This window comes from Chrysochloris asiatica, unplaced genomic scaffold (assembly GCF_000296735.1).
Source record: "Chrysochloris asiatica unplaced genomic scaffold, ChrAsi1.0 scaffold00023, whole genome shotgun sequence".
NCBI classification, from domain to species: domain Eukaryota; kingdom Metazoa; phylum Chordata; class Mammalia; order Afrosoricida; family Chrysochloridae; genus Chrysochloris; species Chrysochloris asiatica.
This window is the reverse complement of record NW_006408541.1, coordinates 13,251,808-13,279,526: the sequence shown is the minus strand read 5'-3', so window position 1 is coordinate 13,279,526 and position 27,719 is coordinate 13,251,808. Positions and strand designations below refer to the sequence as shown.

The following is a 27,719-nucleotide window of genomic DNA, read 5'->3' as shown; positions in this document are numbered from 1 at the left end:
AGATCGTGGCTGAGACGGGACGTGGGGTAGGTAGGTAGGAGACCAGGGGGAGAAGAGCAGCAGTACTCACATCCATCTGGTGAAGCCGAAAGCAGTGCCGATGAGGGGCGTTCCCACCCTCCCCAGACTTGATGCCAGCAGGTCGGGACGGTGGAGGCACGTGGTACAGGTTCTCTCCTTGAGCCAATGACCCTTCACTGACCCTTCAAGGATGCTGCATTTTCATTGTCTTCCTGTGTGGAACCCCAGGGCCTCTCAGCAGGATGCTCTCTTGATGGCGGTGGGTAAAGCAAAAGTATATTCTCTCTCCTGTTCAACTCAGTACTCAGTCACCTGAGCCAGCTCAGGTGTCAGGTTGACAGTTATGTTTTTATACAAGGCGTCATATGTGACGTTTGCAAAGTAGTTCAAGTTGTTGAGACCGTCCAGCCGTTGCCGCTCTTTTGATTTTCTCAGCAGAGCGTACCTGTTTAAGCAGAGAGAAGTGTTGGAAGCTAGGATCACAACTCTTTCCCCAGTCACACAGGACCATGAATAAGGACACACCTCAAAGCCCCACCTTCACATCATGGGGGTGGGGGGCACTGGGCAAGTGCTTCTCCAGGTTAAACATTCTTATGATTCGAAGCTCCCATGTCATGCCAGGCATGTCAACTATTATGTTCACTCATTTCCTGGGGAAACCAAGGCCCAAGGTCACAGACTATGGAGGTGGCAGGCAGAAATATGGAAAGTAGCTGAGGTGACAAAGTTAGGGCCCCTTACTCTCAGATCACCAGAGCCGAAGCAGCGCAGACCCCACTGTCTAGAGAACTGTCCTCGTCCCTATTTGCACACATCCAGTCTGTCCCAGTGGGGATTACAGGCAGTCCCCAGTTTATGAAAGAGCTTGGTTCCTAATCCTGTCTTTAACAACGCATAGGTCAGTTCGGACAAGGGCACACCATTCTTACTTCACCTTTTCCAGAGTCTGGAGCTGCACACACAGCCAATCAAGGTGAATGAGCTGTAGGGTTACTGGGAGGAGGGGCTGGTTCAAGTAAGGGCAAATACACAACACGAGAGCCAAGACGGAACTGACCAGAATCACAAGTCTGTAATCGGGGAGCACTTGTATTTATTTAAAGGAGGTAAAAGGGCAACTGTGATTCCAAATATAGAAGCTTGCAGAAAGGTACCAACTCAGCTGTGCCACCTCAGTGGTGACAATGGTCAGAAACTGTCCTGAGCGGATTTTTCTACAGCTCCTTAAAGGCTACAGAGGAGGCCACAAAGCTTCCCAAGTAGAGCATGTGTTCTCCCTGAGCACTCATACTGTCCATAGTAGCTTGATTTCGCCCCCAAATGTCTGCGGCAGAGTGAAAGGAGAAACGCATAAAGCAGCCATGAAAAATAGCCAGAGCGGGACCTTGGGTTGAGGGTGGGGAGTGAGCTGAGGGGCTGCCGTCTGCCCTCAGGCATCTGCAAATGCGGAGGCTGGAGGACACATGTAAGAGGAATTCCATGAGCAGCACCAACCTCCCTAGAAACTGGACTTCTCCCCGGTGGTGATGAGGAATGGACTTGTACTTCCCCGTGTCACCTTCCGGACGGCTCACAGAATAACCCGCATTCTGTACTCTGTAAAAGACAAAGAGAACAGGCTGTAGACAGATGGACTCAAAGGTGATGGAGGTGCTACAAGTTTACATTCTCAGCCAAGTACTGCGAACGTTTTCTCAACTCACCTCCAGGGATGGACTTGCAGGTTGGCTGGGATTCTACAAGCCCCTCTAACCCCCACACGCCACACTCTGTTGCCCTGGAGGCTTTCCCAGTTATTACTAAGGGACTCCATCCAACCCTTTATACTGCGTTCCTTATTGTAGTTACCGCATTCCATTAAGTAATACACAGCTAATAAAGCACAGCAAAATGGGCAATTGCTTACAAGAAAAGTAAGTTCAAGTCTTTGAAAAGACTTTGTAAAGGCAAGTCGATTTTTTTTTTTTAAAAAAAAAACACCTACTAAGTTAGGTAAAGGAGCTCTGGTAGCGTAGTGGTTACAAATCAGGCTGCGAACCTCAAGGTCAGCAGTTCGAAACTACCAGCTGTTCCATTGGAGAAAGATGAGGCTTCCTGCTCCCATAAAGATTTACAGCCTCGGAAACCCTGTACAGGGTCGCTATGAGTCGGAACCGACTCCATAGCACACAACAACAACAACAACAACAACAACAAGTTAGGTAAGGTAGTGGTGGTATTAAGTGCCCTCGAGTCAGTTCTGACTCATAAAGACCTTGTATAGGGTTTCCAAGGAGCGGCTGGTGGGTTTGAACTGCTGACCTTGCAGTACACACAAACCTTGCAGTCCAGTGCCTTATCCTGCAGCACCGCAGCAGAGACACCTATAACTGATAGAAGGGAAAACCATGAATATGTAGAAGGACTTGATAGTCAGCCATTACTGCGTTGTTCTCACTCCAGATAAAGAGCCCTGGGCTAGCAACTTGCCCTGTAATTGTGAATTAAGAAGCACAGACGAGAGGGCTCAGCTAAAAGATGGACCAGGAGCCACACCAACAGGTTGCAGAGGAAAAGTACACACCCAGCTCTAGAGTATGGAAGCAAAACATTCATCTCTATTGGGACTCCTTTAGGAGCCCTCAGCTGCTAACTCAATGTTTGGTAGTTCAAAGCCACCCAGCGGCTTCTTGGGAGAAAGACGTGGTGCACTGCTCCGTAAGAGGACAGACTAGGAAACCCTATGTGACTCTTGGCACCTAACAACAACAACATGATTACTTAAATTGATGAATTTGAACTGCTGTTCTCAACTAGGGGTGAGACAACGTTGAGACATTTGTGGGTGTCACATTTTGAGGGGAGTGTTGCCGGCATCTAGTACTTACAGGCCAGGATGCTGCTCAACATTCTAACCATGCACAGGGCAGTTCCCGCCACAAAAAACTGTCAAACCAGAATGTCATGGCGTGGAAAATGAGAGTCCCCGAATTGAACAACGGGACTTATACATGTAAGTATTCCACCATACCCTCTGGATAAGGGGCTCTGGTAGTGTAGTGAATCACGAACTGGGCTGCTAACCTCAAGGTTAGCAGTTCGAATCTATGAGCTACTCCACAGAAGAAAGACGAGGCTTTTCCTGTGAAGGCTCACAGCCTTGGAAACCCTACACAGGGCTGCTCTGGGTCAGAACCGATTTGATGGCTCATCACCACCCTCTGGACAAGTTCCCAGGTTCAGAAAGACATTTATTTACATAAACTTTTGAAATAGAAAACTAAAAATCTTGTAAAGTGAGGCTTGACATGGGCTCTCAGCAGACAAATACAGAGCCCTTCCTCTTGAGCTGTGTGCTACCCACCAAAAATAATTTTTCATGGTCATTTATAGCACCTTTGCCTCCCACAGTCTTTATAGTAACAAAGCAATTCATCCAGGTCAGAGTCAAAGCACTAATGCATTTGCCTTTGCTGTTGTTGGATGCAATCCAGTTCTGACTCACAGTAACCTTCAACTATAACGGAACGAAACACTGCCTGGTCCTGCAGCTATCCTCACAACTGTTGTAAACTTGAGCCCACTATTACAGCCTCTGTGAGAATCCATCTTGTTGAGGATCTTCCTTTTTGTCTCTGACCCTCTACTTTATCAAGCATGATGCCTGGGAAAATTCTGTGAGCAAGGGAACATTACATAAGCAGAAATCACGTCCCTGCCCACCTTCCCAGTTACCAGCAGGATGAACTCATATATGACATGCTTCTATTTGCAAAAAGTAGAATTAAGAGATTTTAGGAGACCTGCTATGGCACTGTGGGCTAAGGCGCTGGACTGCAAGGTAGGTCTGCATTGCAAGGTTGGCAGTTCAAGCTCACCAGCTACTCCTTGGAAACCCCATATCTACTCACTATCAGTAGGAATCGACTCAATGACACTTAACAACAGCAACATCAAGCCATTTGGGGTGGTGCTGTAGGATAAGCAATGAACCACAAGGTCATTTTGAACTGTAAGATCAGTGGTTCAAACTCATCAGCCACTCCTCAGAAACCCTACACAGTGTTACTATGAGTTGGAACGGACTCGATGGTACTCAACAACTATGCAAAGCCTGTTGTGTGCTTGGAATCATGTAGGGTGCTGTGGAAAACCTGCCATGGTTCCAGCCCCTGGGCTCCCGCTGAGCTGAGAGAGCAGGCCAGACGACAGCACAGGGCACAGGGTAGCAGTGAGAACGTGAACTGGATCCAGGAGCTAGACTGGATTCAAGGACTGGACAAATCAGTGCTGTGTGTGGAAATGAAGTTCACCAACATGAGGTTCTAAGAGACTTATGTTAAATGAATGAGATGCCATTTTTAGCTATCCAACTGGCCAAAAATGTAAAGGCTGTTTATACCCAATGTTAGCAGTGATATAAGTAAAGGGGCATGCTAATCAGTGTTGGTGGGAAAGTAATTTTGCCATCTTTTTTGAAGGAAAAATTGGCAACAGCTATCCAAACGTTAAAAATGCATTCACTTCCCATCATCTAAGAAAGAATGTCCTACATGCTGCTTTCTTAAAAGCTTATGAGCAGCTGTCTCTCTAAGGCACAGCTACTGGTGTCTCCCAGTGTGAACGAAAGAAGAGTGAAGAAAACTGAAGACACTCGGAATCAACTGGTCCAACAGACTAATGGACCACGTGAACATCAGTCTCCCCAATCCTGACACCAGGAGAACTATGGTGCTCAGCTACCACTATCAACGGTTCTGAAAGGGATCACGTTAGAAAGTTCTAGATAGAGTGGGAGAATATGTGGAAAGAAACTCAAAATACAGAAGACCAGGGATACTGGTCAAGAGGAGACTGGAAGAACCCAAGACTATGTATGGCCCTCGGTCACCATGGAAATGAACTCACTGTATGGCTCAATTTAAGCCAAGTGGCAGATAGGTATATAAGGGGAACAACACTAGTAAAGTCTGCTCACCTTAGAATGGGCAGCCATTCAAGATTTAAAAACAAAAGGTACCATTAACCTGAGGACAGAGTTCAGAGGGGTTGGGAAGGAAGGTAGAATGGAAACAAGGACCAGAGGGAGGAAGTGGGCTAAGTGACATTACATGGAGGCCATTGCAAGCAGTGAGATAAAAAGAAGTAAAACTGATGGTCTGCTCTGTAAACCTTCACTCAGTCACAATAAAAATGTTTTTTAAAAAATGCATACATTTCCTGATTCTGCAGTCCCTCACTGGAAATTTAATCTTTAAGAATACTTAGGGGGAGAGAAAGGAATAGTCAGAAACATCACACTAGAAGGCTTTAAGTCCGTCTTCTGCCTTTAACTGATTGGAATACCTAAAATGGGGCTACAATGTAGGCTTTCTGTGGAGCCTCTGCAATACATAGAACTATAGGTAGAAACTATAACCACATCCAGATCACCAGAGATGAGAAATCCCCACTTGAAAGGATGAGATGAGAAGCCTGGAGCGGTGAGAAGAACAAAAGATATGCCTCGAATGGAGGACCTACAGGAAAAATATGATACAATGGAGACAGATGGACTGTTACTACGGGAACAAACGGGTCGCTTCCCTAGGAGACACTGGGGCAGTTGGTCGGGTCCTACCAACGTAGGCCCCCTCCCAAAACTGAGACTCGGAGGAAACGCACGCTCGGATTGGTAAACACACACATCACCGTTGGGGAGAAGTGGGGTAAAGGCAGCAATGAAGTGGCGAACTAAGCCTCACAATATTCAGAGGGCTTCTGTGGACCCGGTTGGGGACCTGATTGGCAAGCAGTACGAGGAGACCCCAGGACTCCTGGGCCCAGAGTCAGTGACGTGGCCACGGAGGACTCGAGTGGAGAATGGAGCTGCCGGCTGATGGGAAGAGAGGGCATGTGCACAAGAACACACACACTTACAGATGACACCCACGTGACCGGGACCAGATGACTGGATGATCTGAGCTCAACCAGGAGAAGAAAGTAGGGAGGGGGAGGTAAAAAAAAAAAAAAGAGATGACTGAGCTGATTCAATCTGATGAACTTGACCTATGCATACGAATGCAGTGACTCAAAAGAGGTGACAAATCCTTACAGCAGGAAACATTCCCACCCCCCTCCACATACACAGTAGACATAGAGGGGCAACTTGGGCATTGGATACCCAAATGGGGAAGGAGGGACTACAAAGGCAAGAAGTGACTGGCTTACAAGCTTTCAAGAGGGAACCTAGAGCTAGGGGGCATGAAGGAAGGCAGAATCACCAGTGAGTACTATCCAATCTGTCTAGGTGGAGCTGATGAAATGAAATACAGATGAGTTACTCTCGATACTGTAGTGAATAATGGTTATCAGGACGGATTGTGAGTGTTGGAAATGCAAAGGTGGACATTTTGTGGCAAGGAAGGGAGCGACTGTTTCTCCAGTCTAGGAGCGGAAGTCTCTGGGACCACCAACGGAGAAGAGCGGAGAGCCTACCCAGAGAAGCAGGGATGCCTGAGATGGAGACAGGGATGATGACATGGAGGGATGGAGCAGCTGGGGACTTTGGATCGAGAGGGAGAGGAACTGTGGGCCGAAGACTGGGGCGGGGGGAGGAAGTGCAGAGGACGGGCTTCCAGGATATGTCCTTTGGTCGGAAGATGATGCATGGAGGGGACTGGAACCATGGCAATGTAATGATATAAGATGGAATGAATGTAAAACTAGAGTTCTCTCATGTAAACTATCATATAATTCACAATAAAACATTGAAAAAAAAAGAATACTTGCACATGGGGAACAAACGCTGTTCAAACCTGCCAACAGCTGATGCCCATCAACAGGAGTAAACTCTAGTGTATCTACATAATAGAACACCATGTAATTGTTACACATAATTGAGAAGAATGTGGCTGGCTTATAAATGAATAGACAGAAACAACAGCTTGTTAAAATGGTTACTGGCAGAAAATGAAATAAAATGGCAAAAGGGATTACAACTTTACTCCCTTGGGTTTATATACTTTTGTATCATTTTAAATCTTACCAGAAAATTATTACTTTATAATTAATAACCAACACATACTCTTTCCTAAGTAAAAAGACGAAAAATGTCTATTATGTTACAGTGTGTTTGTTGTGTTGTTAGGTGGCACTGAGTTGGTTTTGACACATCCCATGGACAATAGAATGAAACACTGTCTGGTTTTAGGCCATCTTCACAATCGCTCTGTCGGAGCCCATGGTTACAGCCACTGTGTCAGTCCATCTCATTGAAGGTCTCCACCTTTAACTGACCTTCTGCCAAGCATGGTGTCCTTCTCCAAGGACTGGTCCCTCCTGATGGCATGCCCATCCTGCCTTCTGAGAAGCATTCAGGCTGTGCTTCTGCTAAAACAGATCCTCTCGTTCTTCGGCAACACATGGCATATTCAATATTCGTTGCCAACAACCAGGGACTGTTGTTATTAAGTGCCATCGAGTTGGTTTTGACCTACCGACCCTCTATAGGGTTTTCAAGGAGCGGCTGGTGAACTTGAACTGCTGACCTTGTTTGTGGTTCAAACCAACTTTGCAGTCTAGCGCATTAACCCATAGTGCCACACCAGGACCTAGTAACATTTCTTAAGTATGCAAGACAAGTCTTGCCATCTGGGATTATAAGAAGCATTCTGGCTGTATACTTCTTTCAAAACAGGTTCATCTGTTCTTCTGGCAGTCCATGGTACTTTCAAGATTCATCTCTAACACCACAATTCAAATGCATCAATTCTTCTATGGTTATCTTAGTCACTGTCCAACTTTCACACGCATCTGAGGTGATTCAAAAATACCATGGCTTGAGCTAGGTTCACCTTAGTCTTCAAAGTGACATTTTCACTCTTTAAAGAACTCATTTGCAGAAGATTTGCCCAGTGCAATATGTCATTGATTTCTTGACTGCTGCTCCTACCACTAGTCTGAAGCAGTGGGAAAGGTCTCTCAATGTGTAACAAAGGGCACACTGGTTGCATACATTTTAGCAAAGCTCCATAATGGAATTAAAGACAGCCATTTAAAATTCTGTTCTCAGAGAATATTTAATGTTGATCTAATAATAAAAGCAGTAAAGTCCACTGAGACCTTACATACATCTAACACCTGAAAAGAATTCCACAGACAGTGGAGGCTCACAACCAAGAGATCTGTCTATTGCTATTTGAGATTAAAAAAACAAATACAGGCTTTTAAGACATCAGACAAGTTATTATTCGTCGATCATTTTTAACAAACAAAATCAATTCGCTGAAAATGGTTAACTACTGTTATCTCTGCGTATTCAGACCGTGGACAATTCATTTCATTTTTACACTCATCTGTATTTTCAAATGAACATGTATGTCTTCACTGTAAGACAAAAACTGTTAAATTATAACCAAAGTTTATGTTTGCATGTTAAAAGAGAATGAGAAATGAAAAGAGCCGTTTGTTAGGATGTTAAATTCTGGTTTGTAGGATCGTTCAAAGATTTTGTGTGTATGTGTGTATCTGTGATGTTCTAATTGCATAATTTTTTTAAGTGAATAAAAATTATTTTTAAAACTCCAAAAATTCTAGTCTGGGTCATAAAAAAAGCCAGACCTCCTAACAGCCAATCAGATCAACAATCGCTGGGAGCTTTCTGTCCACTCGGTGGCCACAAACTACACATGGCCCGATGATCAGTTGAGATGTGAGGAGTCAGAAGCAAAATGAGCTATGCACTCATGGTAGATTTTGAAGATTTAGAAAGAAAAAAATGAGTAAAAAGTATCTTGTTAACAATTTTTATCTAGACTACATGTTGAAGTGGTATTATTTAACCAAACAAACAAACCCCCAGACCCACTGCCATCGAGGCAATTCTGACTCACAGTGACCCCCCCATCTAAGGGTTCTGAGTCTGTGAATCTTGACAGGAGTGGCAACTTCATCTTTCTTCTGAGAAACGGTGAGTTTGAACGGTCAGCTGTGCAGCCCAACCCCTAACTCCCACAGTGCTACCAGGGCCCCTTAACATATAGCTGTCATTGTTGTTAAGTGCCATCGAGTCAGTTCTGACTCATAGTAACCCATATAGGTTTTTTGACGAGTGGCTGGTGGGTTTGAACTGCTGGCCTTGTGGTTAGCAGACTAGTGCTTAACCTTCAGCACCATGCCAGGACTCCTAATATATAACTATACTGTACTGAATAGATTGTTAATATATTATTAATATTAACTTTACCTTTCTTGGGGTTGTTTAAAAAATCTTTAGTCTAATGTGATTACTAGAACATTTTAAACTGCACAAATCACTCCCATAAGTCTCTGTTAGAAGGGCTGGTCTGGAAGGTCTAAGAAAGCATTTGTAAAAGGCACGGGGGAGGAAATACCTGTTCCAGAGGTCGTCATCTTCTCCACCCCAGCCCCAGAAAGCATTTGGAAAACCATTGATTTTCCGAAACTGTTCCACCGTTAAGCCGCTCACGCCACCAAAGAACTCAGTGTAAGGAAGCCTAAGGAGAAATACAGCATCAGTCAATGGTTCATCAAAGACCCACTTTTTGCCTCCTACAAGGGGTCGTCTCACCCGAGGACGGAGTCTTGAGTGAATCCATCCTGTCTGTGCTACTGCCCTGGAACACCTGAAAGCATTTCCTCTTGCTGCGATGTATTCACCTGACTGTTTTTCCAACTATCTCTTTATAAGAAGTCCTACTGAGATACACATACTAAGCAATCCACCCATTTAAAGTGCACAACTCAGAGCTGTGCAACCAACACCACAATGGAGTTCAGAGCATTTCTGTCACCCCAAAATGAAGCCTTGTACCCTTATACTCTTGTACCCATTGGCAGTTACTTCCTCTTTTCTCTCATTCCTCCCAACCCTAGGCAACAGCTGTCTCTACGATGTGTCCAAGTTGGACATTTCACATAAACAGGAGCATGCAATACATGGTCTTTTGCAATGGGCTTCTTCCATTGGTATGTTTTCAAGGTTCACCCGTGGTGTGGCAGATCTCAGGTTTGATTCTGGTTCACTGCCAACAAACATTTCACTGTAGCGCTATGCCAACTCTCACAGCTCCACTCCTGAGCTGATGGGATGTTTAGGTTGTAGCTCACTGTATCGTTTACCATCTTTGTGTCTCTCTCACATCCTTTTAGATTTAGTGTCTTTAATTAACAGGGAAGGATACTTACAGATACATATACTTATCCAGCTTGGTTGCAAAGTGCCTCGGCATCTGTCCACACCCATAATAGTTGCGATCGTTTTCTGGTATGTGATCCACATCATGGAAAATCAGACAGTCCCAATCCAAGTCCTTCATTGCTTCTTGAAAACCAACGTTGAAAAGCATGGCTCGATTAAAGGGCTGGGTACCAACCTAACAGAAACAGAACTTTAATGGTAATGGGACTCATGGCTGGGAAAGATTAGGTCCACAGTGTTCACTCACTGCTGACTCACTCACTGTATAACTGAGCCGTTACTTGGCCTCTGGCCTTGAATTATTTAGAAATCAAAAGGGGATTAGTGAATCAAATACCCAATTTATGAAGGGCATAAGGAAAGCTGTTTTGTAAACTTTCATGTGTCTATAGAGCCTCTAGTTCAAGGATCATGAACATCCAAGGCGTGTGCTAATGCCTCAGGTCACATGGTTCATGAAGAGCAGAGGCAGGACATGGCCTTGTCTTCTGGACTGGACCTTGATACAACCTGTGTCATCAGGGGAATTTCCTGGATCTGGAGCCTGAACATACAACCCAGAACAGGCACAGCACAACCACCAGACAAGAGGCCTCTGTTCATGACAACTTGCATCCTGGACTCCAGTTTACCAGGATTTAGCAACAACTCAAGCCAGGAGCACAGAATTTTCAGCGTGATGCAATTGTAACATTCCAATTTATTAGCTCTTTTCACTGAAGATAGATTCCCTTGAAGCGCTCAGTCACAGAAGAGAAAGGGAGAGGAGAGAGGAAGAGACAAAGGAAGAGAGAGAGAGAGGACAGAAGGGAGAAAAGGAGAGAGCAGAAACAGAAGGCCACTCACCTGCTCAACCACATAGAAAGCAAACTGCAGGCGCTGGCGTTGAAGCATGGGGATCAGGTGTCTCAGCAGGACAGGGAGGTGCTCATGACGGTTCCGGAAGGGGACAAGGATGGCCACCTAGAGAGGATCACAGCAAAAGAAGAAGCCACCCACTTAGTTTCCTGGGCTTTTTTTTTTTTTTTTTTTTTGGTAGCAGAACACCCTTGCAAAATTAGAAACTGCTTTGTCCTCAGCGTCCTCTGAATGAAGACCTAAGCTACAAGTGGGTCACAGAGTCAAAAGTCTCAAACTCAACCCCCCTGCCATCAGTTGGTTCCGACTCACAGAGACCCTGCACTTCTGAGAGCTGCTGGTGGGTCTGAACTGCCGACTTTGTATTTACCAGTCCAATGTTCATCCTACAGGGCTCAGTGCTCTCCTGGTGATTGGTGGGTATGTGTCACCAAGTCAGTTCTGACTCACAGAGACCCTGCATAAAGTTTCTCAGGCTGTGATTCTTTACGGGAGCAGAAAGCCTCATCTTTCTCCCACGGAGCAGCTGGTGGATTCAAACTGCTGATCTTGTGGTTAGCAGCCCAACTCGTAATCACTAAGCTATAGGGCTCCTTAGTGCTTATCCTAGGCCGTTGGAATTCACTCTAGACCATAACACCCATAGGAAGAGACATACTTTTCACTGTGACACAGTATACAAATACTAGCTATTGATATATACAACTAAAATCAGCTTCACAAAAGTTAGTTGTTGTTAAGTGTCGTCGAGTCAATTTTGACCCACAGCAACCCTGTATAGGATTTCCAAGAAGCAGCTGGGGAGCTTGGACCACTGACATTGTGGTTCAAAGCGACTTTGCAGTCCAGAGCATTAACCCACAGTGCCATACCAGGACTCACAAAACAGTAATTCCCCATATAAGATGCAATACATTCTAATATATCCTTCCTCATGCTTTAAAAAAAAAAATTATTCCTTTAATGTTAGCCTTTAGCTTGACCCACACTACTGATGTCTCCTGACTACATACAGAAAAACATTGAAACAAATCTTGGTGTCAAGTTAGACTAGATAACTTGGTTTTTAATCCACTAATCCAGTAGCCTCAAGAGAAAGATGAGGTTTTCTGCTCCTGCAAAGATTTACAGCCTCATAAACCCTATACAGGGTCGTTGTAGGTCAGAACCGACTCAATGGCATTAACAACAACCATGCAGAAGCCAGTGAAGAACAAAGCATGAATACTGCTTTGAGAAGACAACCTCTGCAAACGTGTCACAAGAGATCTCCCAGCCCCGTCCCTTGCTCAGCCAACAGTCCTGGTAGGAAGACAAGAGGATCCTCCTGTTTTGTAATTGGAACGAGGCACATTCCCGTGGCTACAGAAGAGTCACTGGACCAGCCTATCACTCCAAAATGTTTCTATCAAATGCAAATACCTCGTGTGCAGAGGAAAGAGGCAAATGACTAAATCTCATGACTAGTCCCATGACAACCCTACCTTCCATCGAGGCACACAGTCAGAGGGCTTCCAGTGACCTCCGAGCTTGATGGCTGGGTCTTTGGAGAAGATTTCATGAATATCATCCAATCTAATCTCACTCATATTTATGTCGATGGGGCCCTCTGCAGAGAAGAAAACACAGGCTAAGCAGACAGAAAGTGAAGTCTTTATAAGGTGTTAATCTTTCCAGGTGACTGTGGTTCTAGCTGGTATGGAAGTCCTTTCTCTACTGCCCAACTAAATACATACCAGCCCTCAATGCTTCACTAGTAGCAATATTTATATATTGCTATAATTAAAAAACAGATTTTTTAATTCTGCTTCTGCCAAGAATGCAGAAAGGCAGGAGTCAAAACTTTAAATAAAACAGCAGTTGAAAATGACTTCTGAGAACCTACGTTCACCCCTGAAACATCGCTTCTGTTGAAAGATCACTTCTCCATGGGGAGGTGGGGAAGCAGCTGAGCTCAGCCTCTCTCAGGCACCCCTGAAGCAATGCGGACACACAGCAACCATCCCAGTCAGTGAGCACCTGCTGAGCTGGGGGCCCAGAGCTCAGCCCATGCTCAGATCACTGCTCAGGGTCATCTCTGACTTCCGTCAAGAGGTAGAACTAAGAAGTTCCACAACACAAAAATGATTCTGATAGTTTAACATCATTATTTAGACTATACACGGACTCCAATGAGAGAAAGAAAGAAAAAACACGATCATTTTCATACCTAGGACTTTGTTAAGAAGACAGCTTCCCCAATGTCAAACAAGTCATAACCAATGCCAGTGTTGAGATTTACACTAACTGACAGAGCAGGTTGTTTAAATTCTTGCCTGGGTGAAACACACAGTATACTTTCCTTAGAATATCCTGTAAGACCAAAGGCCCAGCTAGAGACCCGTGCAAAGGAGAGTGAACGATGAAGCAGGAAAGGGTGCCCAAGGGCCTCCAGAAAGGCTGATGGGAGATGCGGGGATCACAAAGGACGTTCAAAGTCCCTGTTTCCGGTGGCAGGGAGATATCAGAGAGCATGCCCCCTGTTCATTTCAACCAAATTGCCAACAGTTGGAAGGGCAGAAGAAGGCAATCTAGCTGTCTACTCACTCATGGAAGGGAGTCTTTCAGGGCAGGTGTGGTTTGCAAAGTAGGTGAAATCCTCAGGAAGAAAAGTCGTGGTTTGTAGGAAGGTTTCACTGTGATTCAAGTCAAGAGGATAATCTGGGGAGATCAAGAGAAAAACAACAACAAAAAAGGTAACTCAGAGTGATACACATCACCAATACTGCAAGTCTCAGACATGGGCCAAAGAGAACTTCTGTGTCCTACGGGTTCACCTTTGGTGGAACAGTGCTCTGGAGTAGCTCTTTATGACTTAAAAACCTGAAACTATAAATAATAATAATAAGAAAGCTAACCAACATTTCCGTTTATATTGGTATCACAACCTTATACACACAGAGAGTTTAGAGTCAAATCATTCTCTAAGATAACAACCAGCAATTTCCAATGCCCCCACCATTTCTTTATTCTCTAAAAGGAATAGCCTCACTCCTTTAGGGAGTGATTTTTGAGCTAATATTTAGTATTTACCTCTATTAGCTACAGAGAAGCTGTTTGAAACTGCAAGGTCGGCGGTTCAAGCTCACCAGCTGCTCCTTAGAAACCCTATACAGGGTCGCTATGGGCCGGAATCGACTCTATGGCACTTAACAATAACAACAACAACATATCCCTATCTACCTCTTGGCTGAAAATTGGACCACAAGGGTAGGTTCCATTCCAGACCTGATGGGTGGGCAAGAATTGGGTTCCTCCAGCCTCTTCCATCCAGTAAGCCTGATCTTCTTTAAAATTTTGAGTTTTGTTCCTTATTTTCTCTACTCTACCCAGACCTTCTAATGTGATTGCTCCTTTCAGAACCATTGGTAATGGTAGTTGGGCACCATCTAGCTCTTCTGGTCTCTGAGTCTTGGAGATGGATGTTCCTGTGTTCCACTCAGATTAAGAACACCCACTTCTGGTACATAACAAATCTCATACACACGTGATTCTTATACTGTAAGAATCTCAGTTTCCCTTTCCTGCTCAGTTCAGACTTCAGCTGTCCTTTGTCCTCTTATCCCTAGTCACTGAGGACTAGATCAGCAGGTACCAATGCAACTCGGCCATCTACATGACTCAGCCATCCACATGACTCCCTCCACTTCGGACCAGCAGCCCCCACAGCTCCTTTCAGTCCTATCATTCACTGGAATGACACGCAAAGCTTGATGGTATCCCACAACTTCAACAAATAGCTCTAATTTGTTATATTAAAGCTATTGCTGTTTATTATAAAAGCAATACAAATGAAGAAATGTCTGGGGCAAGGTCGAGGAAAGGTCCTAATGCAAAATGTCCCTGTTCCAAGGGGATGCACTACACTCCTAAGGGCAGATATTCCTGCTTACCAGCCAAGAAGCCCCAGCCTCTGGGCACAGGGTTTTCCTGGACTCACCACTTAGGCACGACAGATGTTACATTAATTATGCCTTGTGAGGGTTAGTTAACATCAGGCCCCCGGGCTGCTCCCTCTTGCTCTGGTCACCCCTATTCATTAGCCTCAGACGTAGTCCGACTCTAAGGAATTCAGAATAAAAGGTCAAACTGCTTTCTGAAACTCACAAGAGTTCTAGATTGAATTTTAGCTCATATCTACTGACTTCCCACAATGAAGTATTAGGATTTAGCTCTTCTTTTTACCCCTGCGGTTCCCACCCGACCCCTCTGCCTATAGCCCCACATCATCATGGTTACAACAATCTTTGGTGTTTGCATGATGATGGCTTTATAAACAGTTATAGCCCCACATTATCATGATTACAACAATCTTTGGTGTTCACAGGATGATGGCTTTATAAACAGTTTTCATAGTGGTGAAGTGTGAAAATTGATTACTTTTCCTTTCCTGCACAACTTTATTTCTCCCTGGAGTGACTGTCTGGTTTTTCTGTGAGCATAGCTTGTTATGTAATAATTTCTAAGTTAACACTACGGCCTTTGGCCAAGTTCATCTGAAGACATTCACATGCATCAAGTAGTGTATCACCTTCATCTTCCAAAACAGCTCCAGTGCCTTTTGATGGACGTCAATCTGGCTGGCTCCCTCTGTGACTGGTGCACAGACATTACCCCCCCCACCCCCACCTCCCCACCAGTGTGTCCTGAGATTCTCTTCAACTCTTCGACATTGAACCTCATGCTTTCAAACCACCCATCACCTGGTTAGCAGCTGAGCTCTTTAAACACTGAGCCACCAGGGTTCCTTGACCCTCATGTTTCCTAAAGTCATTTTTTTTCTTTTCTTTTAGCCATGTGGTGAAGTATATCGTCTGAATAGCTTCTTTCTTAATTTTTTAAAACTTTTTACTGTGAATTGAGTGAAGGTTTACAGACAAGATCAGCAGTTTTATATTTAACAAATCATACTCTTTGTTTCATCTCAATGACTACAATCCCCTTGCAAGCTGCTTCAAATCTTATCATTTTTCTTTCTTCCACACACGGAGAGACCAATAGTTGCATCTTAAGAAGGCCGCTCATGAGCTTTCAAGAGCCCAGGCACTATTCACACAAGTAGGATGTAGAGTATTGTCTTTGTGGACTATGTTATGCCAACTGACCGTGGTTTCCCCTAAGACTATGTTCCTGAGCCTTCAGGCCCATCAACTCATTGCCTTAGATGTTTCCTAACATCTAGGAAGTTTCCATCATTTTTCCTGGTGTATGATGTGGCGCTGTGAGTTAATGTGCCGGACTGCAATGTTGTCTGAACTGCAAGGTCAGCAGTTCAAGCTCACCAGCCGCTCCTTGGAAACCCTATACAAGGTTGCTATGGGTTGGAACTGACTCAATGGCATTTAACAACAACAACATGCTCCACCCACCACAAAGCTGAGTTTGTAGGAAAGGTAAATACGCATGATGTACAGACTTTTTCAAAGTCATATATATTTGTGGGATATGTAAGTATATGTATATATAGGACTCTTCCTCCCCTACTCATTTATGGCTTAATCCATGTATTTATGCATAGAGCACTGTTGTTCCAAGGTTGTGTGTATATCACTATTGACCTCTATCCCCTTTAGCCCACGCAGACCTTCACATCTTCATGATTCTTCTACCACCTCCCCCTTCTTGTTTAATGCCCTCCCCGTCACCCAAGCTAACATGTGTCTACCCTCTAGCCAGAGATTTACTCTCTCTTGCCTCCCACCTCTGGTAACCATCAAAGAATGTTTCCTTTAACATGAAAACCTTTTCTTAAATTTTACCCAAATAGCTTCTTAAGAGAAAGAATTCTTGTATGTCTGATTGCTTTTTTAAAAATTCTTCTTCACTTGATTTATAGTTTGGTTTACAACATCCCAGGCTGGAAGTATTTTCCATTAGGATTATGAAGCTGGTATTCCAGTGATAGCTTCTGTGGTGATCAATCTGAAGCCATTTTTCATTTCAGATCTTTCCAGTAACTTCTTTCTGAAAGTCTGAGACACTTTATTTGTTCAGGGTATGTTCCTGCTTCTGTGTCTTGCTGTGAGCCTGTTGTTACCCACTGTTGATCATTCACTGGGTCTTTGTTGTTGTTATAAAGTCAGTTCCCACTGCGTACATAGGATTTCCAAGGAGTGGCTGGTGAGTTTGAACCACCAACCTGACAGTTAGCAGTCCAATGCTTAGCCTAGAGCACCACACCAGGCCTTTAGAGACTGAAAATGCAAATTCAGTTGTGGATTTGGGGGAGTGTTGGGGAAAAGGGGAGAATTATGTTTCCTCCCTGCTGTGTTCTCAACTCTTTCTCTGGAAAACAGTGAATTGGATGCTACACATCCTCGTTAAAGACCTCCTACAGGTCTTTGAATTTTTCACCTTTTCTATCCAACTTGCCATTTTGCCATTTTTCTACTCTGCTATCCAAGAGAATCTCTCAACTTTAACCCTCAGTTAAATTTCATTTCTACTGCCATTATTTTTAATTCCTAAGAAGACAAGAAAGAAAGACCAAAATGGATGTCAGCAGAGACTGAAACTTGCTCACCAGTGCAGAGATGCTAAAGCAAATGGAAGAAGATGATCAGAAAGTTTCAAAAGGCAGCTCACAAAGACAAAGGCAAAGATTATAATGAAATGTGCAAAGACTTGGAGTTAGAAAACCAAGAGAGAAGAACAAGTCTCAGCACTTTTCAAGCTGATAAGAGCACAAGAAAAAAATTCAAGCCTTAATTAGCAATACTGAAGGATTCTAAGGGACAGAATATTGAATGATGCAGAAAGCATCAAAAGAAGATGGAAGGTATACATAGAGTCAATGTACCAAAGAGAAATGATTGATGTTCAACCATTTCAAGAGACAGCATATGATCAAGAGCCAATGGTACTAAAGGAAGATGTCCAAGCTTGAAGACACTGGCAGAAAACAAGGATCCAGGAATTGATGGAATACAAATGGAAATCTTTCAACAAACTGATGTAGCGCTGGAGGCACTCACTTAGATGCCAAGAAATTTGGAAGACAGCTACCTGGCCAACTGATTGGAAGAGATCCATATTTGTGCCCATTCCAAAGAGAGGTGACCCAACGGAATGCAGAAATCATCAGACAATATCATTAATAGCAAGTAAAATTTTGCTAACGATAATTCAGAAACAGCTACAACAGTATATTGACAGGGAACTGCCAGAGGTTCTAGCTGGATTCAGATGAAGACATGGAATGAGGGGTATCATTGCTGGTGTCAGATAGATCTTGGCTAAAAGCAGAGAATACCATAAAGATGTTTACCTGTGCTTTATTGACTATGCAAAGGCTTTTGACTGTATGGATCGTGACAAGCTATGGACAACATTGTGGAGAATGTGCATTCCAGAATACTTAATTGTGCTCATGAGGAACCTATACATAGACCAAGAGGCAGTCATTCAAACAGAACAAGGGAAATGTTTGAGTCAAAAAAGTTGAACGTTTCAAAATCAGGAAAGGTGTGTGCCAGAATTGTAATCTCTCACCATACTTACTCAATCTGTATACTGAGCAAATAATCTAAGAAGAACATGTCATCAGGATTGGAGGAAGACTCTAACAACCTGCAGTATGCAGATGACACAACCTTGTTTGCTGAAAAGTGAAGAGGACTTAAAGTACTTTTTGTTAAAGATCAAGGATCACAGCCTTCAGTATGGGTTGCACCTCAATGAAAAAACAAAACAAAAATACTAACAACTGGGCCAATAAATAACATCATGATCAGTGGTGAAAAGACTGAAATTATCACAGACTTCATTTTGTTTGGATCAACCATCAACATTCACAGAAGCAGCAGTCAAGAACTTAAATGACGTGTTGCAGCAGATGTGCTGCATAAGACCTCACTAAAGTGTTCAGAGCAAAGATGTCAGTTTGAGAACTAAGGTGTGCCTGACCCAAGCCATGGTATTTCAACAGTTTCATATGCATAAGAAAGTTGAACAATGAATCAGGAAGACAGTAAAAGAACTGATGCATGGAGAAGTATACTAAATGAAGCATAGACTTCTAGAAGAGCAAACAAATTTATGTTTTAAGTACAGTCAGAATTCTTCTTAGAAGCCAGGATGGTGAGACTTCGTCTCTCATACTTAGGACATAATATCAGAAGGGACCAGTCCCTGGAGAAGGAAGACATCATGCTTGGTAAAGTGGAGGATCTGTGAAAAAGAGGAAGACCCTCAATTAGATGGATTGGCACAGTGGCAGAAGCAATGAGATGGCAAAGGACTGGGCAGCATTTCTTTCTGTTATGCACAGGCCACTGTGAGTTGGAAGTAACTCGATGGCACGTAACAACAAGAGCTCTTTTAAGGAGCCCTGGTAGCGTAGTGGATTACAAACTGGGCTGCTAACTGAATGGTTACAAGTTCGAATCTACTAGTTGCTCCATGGGAGAAAAATGAGGGTATCTACTCCCATGAAGATTTCCAAGCTCTGAAACCCTACACAGGGTGGCTTTGAGTTGGAACTGACTCAGTGACACACACCACCACCATCACCAAGAGCTCCTTTACTTTTCTGAATGATCTTTCCCGTTTCATGTTTGCAATCATTGTCTGTTCTCTCTCCTGATACATGTGAAAGTTAAGTTTTCTGCTTCCTGCAGAGTCTGTTTCTTCCGTAGCCTTTTCTGGTTTGTTTTGATCTCTACCAGGGGGATCTTTCATGGTCTGCTAATATTCACGAGTTGTGAGGGTTTGGACTATGTGCTTCTTAACTGTAGGGTGTTCTGATCCGGAAGTTTGGTTTGGAAACTTCTGATTTCAATATCTTTAGTTTTTTTCTTCTCAGTCTGATCCCCAGAAAAGCGTATTTAAACCTCCTTCCAGAACAGTACAGGCCTGGCTACAAGCATTCCTGGAACCAAAGCGGAAAAACAGGTGGGTAGGCATATGTTCCCCACCTTTCTGATACTGTCTCAGACCCTCAGCCTGCCTGTGTGGTGTCCCCAAGTTCAGTGACCTTCTCTTTTACCATCGCTACAGGTTTAAGTCTTTTCTCAGGACGGGGAACGGGACCTAGATATTTGTCTGCTTTTTAAATAGTTCTCAGCCCTCCTTTTATTCCGACTTTCAAACAGACTTAATATTGGTGACCCCCAAGTTCTGGGGGACTCTAGGGTATAAGTGGGTGGCTCTTAGTTTTCCGTGCTGTCATATTAGGAATCCATTTCTTAAGTCCTTTATCTCAGACCTCATAGGCTTCCCAACTTCTAACCTTTTTTTTTTTTTGGCCAAGGTCTCCTTTCCTGTTCTCTTCATCCTTAAGGGGTTATGCCATTAAATAAAAACCATTTAAAAACCAAACCAAACCAATATACAAGTTTATATATTCCTTTACCATCATTTTAGTGGGGCTTCAAAGTAGGCGTCAAAGCCTTTTTCTTAAAGGGCCTATAGCAGTGTAATGGGATGGAGCTCTTCCCATCGTTAATGTTTAACAGGTGAAACCCCAGAGATCTCACACAAACAAACTCATGCCAAGAAAGTTGGCTAGTAAATGGCAGAGCTCTGGCTACACTCCGCGCCTGTGATTTTTCTGAAACACAGCATGTATACACAGCAGAACACACATCAATTCAACATGTATCACTGATTACATTCTTCAGGTCGGTCTGACATCTATTCTCATCCTCCTTTTCTGAGTTAACATAAACTCACTTTCCCTCTAAAGTTCCTATCTGACCTTTTGAATTGCTAATGTCAATGTGATCCTCATAATGCTCAAGGCAGATATTTTTTTACTAGTTAAGCTAGAATATTGTTTGGTTTTAAGAAGACTTCAGGAAGTTATCTTTGGTTTAAGACTTAAAGATTACCTCAGGGCAATAGTTTCAGAGGTTAATTCAGGTTCTTGGCTCCAGAAAGTCTGGTATCCACAAGAATTTGGAATTCTGTCCTGATTTTCCCTCCTTTTGATGTTTCTTTTATAGAATCTTTGATCAAAATGTTCAGTAATGCTAGCTAGTAGGTACCATTCTGTTCTTCTGGTCTCATGGCAGTTGTTCATGAACAGTTCAATTTCTTTTTGATCCTCATGCTGAATCTAGCAAATTAAGACTTTTTGCCAAATTCACTCTCCATCCTAGAATTCTAGACTCAACAACTGAGACATAATAAAAGGCATTTTGAGAGGGTTTCTAGAACCAAATGTCTACTAATAAATGAATCCTTTTATTTAGGCACATGGCTGCCTAAAAACAAGAAAGTGCGTTTCCACTGAGTGGATCCCAATTCATCGCAACCCCATGTAACACAACAGAAGAGCTCATAGGGTTTTCTAGGCTGTGATCTTTATAGAAATACATCACCAGATCTTTTCTCCCATGGAGTGGCTGATGGGTTTGAACCACCAATGTTTTGGTCAGCAGCTAAATGACTGACCACTATACCCCCAGGTGTCCTTCACAGCTGTGTCCTCTACAAATATTCAGGGGACAAAACTCAATGAGAGGCAACCTGAAGAGAATTTAAACAGTCCTTAATGTGAGGCGGGGGAGGGGCAGAACAGTCTACAGAAAGCTTTTCTGAAAATACTACAACCGGCATTCACAGAGTAAATCCAGACCCTCTGCCACCAAGTGGCTACGACTCATAGCGACCCTACAGCACACAGCACAATTCCTTTGGGTTTCACAGAGACTGCTGTTAAGTGCTGTCGAGTTGGTTCCGACTCATAGAGACCCCGTACGTGGTTTCCAAGGAGCAGCTGCTGACATTGCAGCATCAAATCCAGAGTTTTGGAAGTTCTTCACATAGATCTTCAAAGTTTTTGTAAGGCATTAACTTCTTTGAAAATCTGAGTGAGGAACCTCCACAACTCTGGATTCTAATATCGCTTGTTAAAACACACACACACAAAATGTTTTTCTTTAAGAAAAAATCACTACAGGCAAATGTTTGGTGGGACCTGGAACGTGTGCGTGTTTGTTGGTGACGTGTACATGTGTGGAGGGAGAGGTTGGTTGGCGGTAGCATCACAGTAATTACATTTGCCCAGTAGGCAAAAGAAATTCCCAGAGGTATTCTAATAAGCATTTTCATAAGCAAATCAACAAAAAGAGAATCTAAGTCTGGCCAGTAAGAGACTCAAGCCTTAGAACTACAACCTAAGCAGGAAATTAAAAAAGCAGCAGCTGCAGCTAAGAAAGAAGAAAACATGGGCAGGGAGGAGACAAGGCAACCTTAATGAGAACTGACTATTCGGAATGTGTTTGAAGACAAAGATAAATTTCTTCCTATTCCTTAATAAAAACAAAAAAAACTGATAGAATAAACTTGGTAGCAATAGCAATTAGAACAAGACAAAACACAACCCCACTTCATTCTTTCTTCAAATGAATTTAAAAAAAAAAAAGGAACCCTCAAACACAAACGTCAAAGTCCTCTGTAACCTTCCCCCACACTCCTTGAGAAAAAAGGACAGAAAAATCAAACAATCCCTTTGTGTATAAAAAAGGCAAGTCTACTTTCTCGCCAGCAGTGGAAATCTTTTAGAGATGAGAAAGGCACAGAGGAAACAAATTATTCATCACTTACTATATGTCCATGGCTAATTTGGGGAGTTCTACTCGGGGTTCCAGAATCAATTTCTCACTCTTCTAAAGCATGAGCCAACCAAATGAGGGAACTTCAGGGAGGTGATGGCTGGTTTCCATGACTATGGCTTTACTTTTCAAATCTATTTCAAATCAGGTCATATTCTGCCAACAAAGAAAGTTCTTGCTATTGTTGGTAAGTGCCCTCAAGTCGGTTCACAGCGACCCTGTACAAGGTTTCCAAGGAGCAGCAGATTGAACAGAAGGTCAGTGGTTGAAACCAAAGTCCAGTGCTGATACTACAGTGCCACACTAGGAGTCCAACAAGGAAAGTTGTTGTTGTTGTTGTTAGGTGCCATCTAGTCGGTACCGACTCATAGCAACCCTACACACACCAGAACGAAACACTGCCCAATCCTGGGCCAACCTCACAATTGTTGACACACTTGAACCCACTGATGCTGCCACTTCGCCAATCCATCTCGCTGGGGATCTTCCTCTTTTTCTCTGACCCTCCACCTTACTAAACATGATATCCTTCTCCAGAGACTGGTCCCTCCTGACAATATGTCCGAAGTATGAGAGATGAAGTTTGGCCATCCTGGCCTCCAAGGAGCACTCTGGCTGCACTTCTTCCAACACAGATCTGTTGGTTCTTTTGGCAGCCCATGGTACTTTCAATATTCTCCTCCAACACCATAACTCAAAAGCAACAATTCTTCTACGATCTTCCTTACTCACTGTCCAGCTTTCACATGCATATGAGGTTACTGAAAATACCATGGCTTGGTCAGGCGCACCTTAGTCCTCAAGCTGACATCTTTGCTCTTCAACATTTTAAAAAGGTCTTGTGCAGCAGATTTGCCTGATGCAATACATCATTTGATTTCTTGACTGCTGCTTCCATGAGTGTTAATAGTTGATCCAAGAAGAATGAAGTCCTTGACAACTTCAATCTTTTCTCCATTGATAAGAATGTTGTTTATTGGTCCAGTGGAGAGGATTTTTGTTTTCTTGACATTGAGATGCAAATCCATACCCAAGGCTGTGCTCTTTGATCTTCATCAGTAAATATTTTAAGTCCTCTTCACTTTCAGCAAGCAAGGTTGTATCATCTGCATATCACAGGTTGTTAATGAGTCTTCCTCCAATCCTGATGCCACGTTTTTCTTCATAGAACCCAGCTTCTTGGATTATTTGCTCAGCATTCAGGTTGGATACTACGGTGAAAGAATACAACCCTGTCGCACACCTTTCTTAATTTTAAATTATTCAGTGTTCCCATGTTCTGTTCGAACTGCCTCTTAGTCCAGGTACAGATTCCTCATGAGTACAATTAAGTGTTTGGAATACTCAGACTTCACAATGTTGTCCATAGCTTGTCATGATCCACAAAATCGAAAGCCTCTGAGCAGTCAATAAAGCACAGGTAAACATCTTTCTGATAAGCTCTGCTCTCAGCCAAGATCCACTGGACATCAACAATGATATCCCTCATTCCATGGCCTCTTCTGAATCCGGCTCTGGAAATCAGTTGCCATTACATTTGTAAGACAGGAAAACAGGAGACATCCTATCTACAGATTCAATAGCCACAAGGCTCACAGAGCAATGTTTCTCAACTTCACGTTACCCCCAATGATCCACAGCCTTCAATGTGCAACAGAATCTCTGTGGAAGCTCCTAAAACTCCTACCGCCCAAGTGATACCCCAGACCCATGACATTCAGTTAGACTCATGGTGATGGGGCACAGGCATCAGTAGCTCTACCAGCAATCACCGGGCTGGTCAGCAGTCTGCAGAAAGAACCAGCACTTCTCCCTCTCTTCTGAGAAAATCATGCCAGACACCGAGTCCTTTGCTTGAAAAAGGTTAAAAAATCCATATATGCTAGAAAGATGACATCAGCACACGTGTGTGTCAATTATGAATTGGCATTCCTCAAGAGTTAGCATCCTAAGGATGAACTCCCCACTGGGAGAGTAAACAGAGCAAAGACTATGGAGCAGGTGTCTAGAAGCCACCTCACCAAACACATTGGAAACAATTTTATTCAATTTATTTGCTCTTGGCAACCAACTGTTCTTTTGAGCTGTGTAGATAATAGAACATTTTTTTCTGAATCAGACTGGGGGGTTCAAAATATGTGTAGGAAAATGGAATGAAAAGATAATGGAACTTTCCCATTCTGAAGCCCCCTTATATATGACTAAAAGGGCTGTATACCTGTGTGTGTTCACAACTGTATTCAAATGCACACTGTTGTTGTTGTTGTTGTTAAGTTCTATTGAGTCAGTTCTGACTTATAGCCACCCGGTATAAGGTTTCCAAGAAGCAGCTGTGGGTTTGAACTGCTGATCCTGTGGTTAGTAGTTCAGTGCTTATCCTATAGCACCAAGATGGAGGAAATCTACTCCTGCCCTGGTTGAGATTTAGCAGGTAGGATGGCACTGGGAAGCTTGGATTATTTAAGCACAAATGAGAAATGCCAAGCTACTTAACCCCTCACCTGTAAATCTAAGTGACTGGACTGGATGATCCCAGAAAAGTGCCTTCTGATGCCAATATTCTTTTAAATTCTTTGCAGGATTCACAACCTCGCATGCCAATGGCTTTTACTGACATCTAGAAGCTTCTCCAGGTCATCACTAAGGCTTATTCCCAAGCTCATAGGGCTGATCTCCCAAAGTACATTCTTATCAAGACAAGTACTACTTCTCATTTTGAAGCTTAAAGGACACACACAGTACTAAGGTGCTGCATACTAGCTTTAGAGCATGATTGCCAGGGCGGACCACCTCTCCAACCCTGGGGACCACTGAGCTCCTGGGTTGGGAGTGGCCTAGTCAGTGGTGGCAGCCACCTGGCTCACTCAGCAGCTAGCTGCAGGCCCAGAATATACTCTCTGAGTGTGCTGCAGAGCCCTGCTGGAAGCTGAGCGAATGGAATGAACCCGAGCACTTCCAACAAGTTAAGTTCCTCCTTAATCCTTACTCAGCACAGATGTGCCTGGAATTAGAAGCCAGTCAAGAAGGAATCTAAAAAATATGCAACACCAGCTGAAAGGCGCTTTCTTGTGTGAAACCTACGCATCCACTTTCATACTCTGCGGTCATTTACTGTGCGCCCCTAACAATAACAATGTTGTAGGTGATGTACAGGAACTGGGGATATATACAGATGAGGCCAGTTACCAGAGACCACTGGGTCTCGGAGAGTCAGAGGCAGCGCCTCCAGCACACCACTGCTGCAAGAAGTTCTGTACTCACGGTGAGCCATGGTCCCTGCATCCATAAAATGGGGACACAGTCGCTACCTTACTGGGATCTTGGATTACTAGCACATAGTAGAGCTGTCTCAAAGACTCCCAATCTGTGAGGGAAACAGATACATTCAACACAAAAGAGATGTGCAAACGAAGTGTTTTGGTGCACGCTAACCTGAGAACATAAGTATGCAAAATCAAATATAAATGCTCATTAGATAAATTTTCTGAGGATGAAGCTAGTGTCTGGGAAGTTTTCCTGGGCTAGATGCTTAGCAGTGGTGTATGGGCGTGGGGTACTGCTATGCACGCCTCTACCTTGGGAGACAGAGAACCAACGTCACCAAATGCCCAGATGAGTTCTAGTGTCAACTAGCCTTGCAGAAGTAGCATGAACTCTTGGGCTGGGTAACTGTTGTGACAGCACAAATGTCCCTTTATCCCGAGTGATACAGGAGAGAGAGCTCTGGATTCACCACTTAGCTGGAAGCATGTCTTTGGCAGGGCTTAGGGAAAGAGTCACGTGAAAGCCATCCCATCTTCCCAAGATTATCTGACTACATGTGAAACAACGCAAAATGATGGAAACAAACTAAGTGTCCATCAGCGGATGAGTGCATCAACACACTGACACATACACACAACAGAAAAGTGAGCAACCATAAAGAAGAATGAAGAATTAGTGAAACATCTCACAACATGGGTGAATCTGGAGGACATTATGCAAAGTGAAATAAGGTAAGGACAAAAGGGCAAAAATTATATGGGACCATTATTTAAGGGGAAAAAAAGGAAAGAAAAATTTTATATGCAGTAAAACAACATTCTTTAATGGTTACCAAAGATGGGAGGAGAGGGAGGAAAAATTACTAACTACACAGAACACAAAGGAGCTCTGGTAGCACAGTGGTTACGAGTTGGGCTGCTCATTTCATGGCCGGCAGTTCGAAACTACCAGTGGTTCCTCAGGAGAAAGATGAAGGCTTTCTGCTCCTGTAGTAAAGATATACAGCCTCAGAAACCCTATACAGGGTCGCTATGAGTCAGAACCGACTCCACAGCACATAACCACCCACCACCATATAGAAAATAAAACAAATCTACTTCCTACACTGCTGGTGGGACTGTAAAATGGTACAACCACTAAGGGAACCGGTGCAGCGCTTTCTCAAAAAGCTGGAAATAGGCATACTGTATGACCTAGCAATCCCTGCACTCAGTATATATCCTCAAGAAATAAGAGCCATGACGCCAATAAATACATGCACACGTGTTCAATGCAGCAAAAAGATGGAGACTGCCTAAATGCCCATCAACAGAACAAAGGGTAGATAAGCAATGCAATAAACTCATGAATGGTTAGCAAAATGAAATCTCAGAATCTATTTTTAAAATAAAAATATACCTAGCCAGACCAGAGAAGTCTTGTCAAATCTCCATTTTAACCATATGAAAATATTTCCTGAATTTTTTGTTGCTGCTGATAAGTCAGTTTGGACTCATATGGACACTGTATAGGGTTTCTTAGGAGTGGCTGGTAGATTTGAACCACCAATCTTGTAGTTAGCAGTCGAGTGCTTATCCAACAGCAAAAGAAAGGGATCAAAAGTAAAAATCTTGGTCTTTACATATATGTTGTTGTTGTAAAGTGCCGTTGAGTCAATTCTGACCCATAGAGACCCTGTACAGAGTTTCCGAGGAGTAGCTTGTGAGCTTGAACCACCAATCTTGCAGTTCAAATGGCTTTGCAGTCTGGCACATTAACCCACAGTGCCACACCAGGACTCCTTACATATATATATA

General features: G+C 43.4%; 1 protein-coding gene across 1 annotated transcript in view; it reads right to left on the bottom strand.

Moving 5' to 3' along the window:
* Positions 1–278: 278 nt before the first annotated feature.
* The window catches only part of B4GALT5 (UDP-Gal:betaGlcNAc beta 1,4- galactosyltransferase, polypeptide 5), a 90,171-nt gene continuing 62,730 nt past the window's right edge, over positions 279–27,719 (bottom strand). Inside the window, exons 3-9 of the mRNA XM_006839193.1 lie at positions 13,649–13,762; positions 12,547–12,671; positions 11,051–11,167; positions 10,192–10,379; positions 9,378–9,500; positions 1,519–1,620; positions 279–466 (exon numbers count right to left, since the gene is read on the bottom strand). Coding sequence (XP_006839256.1) covers positions 319–466; positions 1,519–1,620; positions 9,378–9,500; positions 10,192–10,379; positions 11,051–11,167; positions 12,547–12,671; positions 13,649–13,762 — 917 coding nt within the window. The 3' untranslated portion in view covers positions 279–318. The remainder of the gene's footprint in view (positions 467–1,518; positions 1,621–9,377; positions 9,501–10,191; positions 10,380–11,050; positions 11,168–12,546; positions 12,672–13,648; positions 13,763–27,719) is intronic.